This window comes from Solanum stenotomum, unplaced genomic scaffold (assembly GCF_019186545.1).
Source record: "Solanum stenotomum isolate F172 unplaced genomic scaffold, ASM1918654v1 scaffold35986, whole genome shotgun sequence".
Classification (NCBI taxonomy): Eukaryota; Viridiplantae; Streptophyta; class Magnoliopsida; order Solanales; family Solanaceae; genus Solanum; species Solanum stenotomum.
In genome coordinates this window covers 1,376-3,608 of record NW_026033709.1, presented here as the reverse complement: position 1 = coordinate 3,608, position 2,233 = coordinate 1,376, and the positions used below count along the sequence as shown (strand labels likewise).

The window sequence follows — 2,233 nt, the reverse complement described above, 5'->3', positions numbered from 1 at the left end:
AATTTTAAGACTAATTTTCATTTTTTTTAATATGGATGAGTTTTTTTTAACTCCATAAATGATATTAGAACTTTGGTTTTTGCTGTAAAAAAATTAAAATTAATGATGTGGACGAAATTTGAAAAGTGTTAAAAGTTGTTTGGGGGTCTTGTTGGGGTAAAATATGGTTTTGCAAAACCAAAGTTTAAATATAATGACATGAATGAACATTTTCTCAAACGACAATGACATAGATAAGTCAATTTTTTAACGGATGACATAAATGCATCTTTTCTCAAAGTTCAATAGCATATTTGAGCCTTTTCCCAACTCTAAATTAAGAATTCATCAAGCACCATGATGGGTAATGCAACATTTTGCCTATGGCAGTCCACAAGGGGGTGGCATGGTCTGGATGGATGACGCATGCATGATGGACTTAGTTAAGAAAAAAATTGTGCCCTTGCTATTACTAGTTGTAATTTTTGATATAATGGTAAGCGTTTGATCCTAAATGCACACCATACATCAATACATTGTTTGTACAGTAACTAAATTTATCCACGGCGACAATAAAATGCAATATATTATATATGTCATATTAAATTTACTGTACGAACTTTACCCCCTATAATAGTAAAATAAGTAAATTTTATTTGTTATTGAATGCAGAAAGAAGTGTTAGATAGTGCAAAGGAGATGGTGAGAGATGTAATTATTCGAAAGCTTGACATTAAAATCATGTTATCTTCTTCAAACACATTTCGTATTACAGAGTTGGGATGTTCAATTGGACCAAACACTTTTAGTGCAATGCAACATGTTGTAGAAGCTTTAAAGGAAAAATACAAAAATAATATTCCTGAATTCCAAATATTCTTCAATGATCATGTCACTAATGATTTCAACACCCTCTTTCGATCACTACCTATTGATCGATCCTACTATGCATTTGGAGTTCCAGGATCTTTTCATGGTAGATTATTTCCATCGCGATCAATACATTTTGCTCATTGTTCTACTTCTATACATTGGTTATCTAAGACTCCAAAAGAGTTGTTAGATGAGAAATCTCCATCATGGAACAAGGGTTTGATTCATTATATAGGTGCTTCAAATATTGAAGTAATGAATGCTTATGTTGCTCAATTTGAAAAGGACATGGAAATGTTCTTCAGTGCAAGAGCTGAGGAAATTGTTCCTGGTGGAATGATGCTTCTAATTTCACCACAATTAAGTGAACGTCTCTTGAAATTTTTTGGTTCTATTCTTATGGCTTTGGTGAACGAGGTAGGTAGTTAAATTACTTGGTACTTCATCCATTTCAATTTGTTTGTCTGGTTAACCTTTTAATTTCAACTTTCCTTTTTGATACAGTCAGCGTATTTTTAGTTTAAGACCATAAGATTCAAAAGTCTTCTTTACTTTTTTAAACTTCGTATCAAATAACAATCAGACAAATAAATTGAAACAGAAGAACTAGTTAGATATAGCCATACATTTACAATAATTGAGGTTTCTTTCTTCTTTTTTTTCCACAGGGTAAGTTAGATGAGTCTTTAGTTAACTCATTCAATGTGCCAGTGTATTTTCCCTCTATTGAAGACATGACTAAAGTGGTGGAGAAAAATGATTGTTTTAGCATAGAGAGAATAGAGTTAACACATCCCAAATCAAAGCTTGTGGATGAGGCTGATGCAAAGACTTTAATGATAAACCTAAGGGCTGTTTACGAAGGACTTTTCATCAATCATTTTGGGAGAGAAATAGCAAAAGAAGCTTTTACAAGGACTATTCTCAAAAGCGATAAGATTTCAGCATGGATGAAAATAAATTACAAGAAAGCATGTCAATTATTTATCGCTTTAAAGCGTAAATGAATTTCTATGGAGGAATGTACTATATATATTATATAACTCGATTCTATCGAGCGATGTGATATATCTAATGTACACTTGCAGGCTTGTAATTTTTTATCCTTCCTTCTACACTATTTCAACATTAAATGTTATGTTTGGGATTAATCTGTCATTTTGATTTTCATTCAATTTTAGTATGTTTAATTTGAAAAAAATTAAAATCATTAAAGTGTCGTATTTTTAGGATTTAAATTTTTTTGGTATTTTTACTCTCTTTAGAAAAAAGTAAAATAAAAAAGAGAGCAATAATCTTTTGCCACTTGGCGTGAAGATTTCATCTTATCCATGTCTAACAAACTTTATAGGCTTAAGTCATCCACAACCACTCAAAGTTG

General features: G+C 31.2%; 1 protein-coding gene across 1 annotated transcript; it reads left to right on the top strand.

Annotated features, from left to right (window-relative positions):
- The first annotated feature begins 124 nt into the window (after positions 1 to 124).
- Positions 125 to 1,997, top strand: LOC125852490 (loganic acid O-methyltransferase-like). The gene is made up of 2 exons (XM_049532209.1): positions 125 to 1,269; positions 1,521 to 1,997. The coding sequence occupies exons 1-2, from the start codon at positions 646 to 648 to the stop codon at positions 1,857 to 1,859; spliced, it is 963 nt and encodes a 320-aa protein (XP_049388166.1). The 5' UTR covers positions 125 to 645; the 3' UTR covers positions 1,860 to 1,997.
- The last annotated feature ends 236 nt before the right edge of the window (positions 1,998 to 2,233 follow it).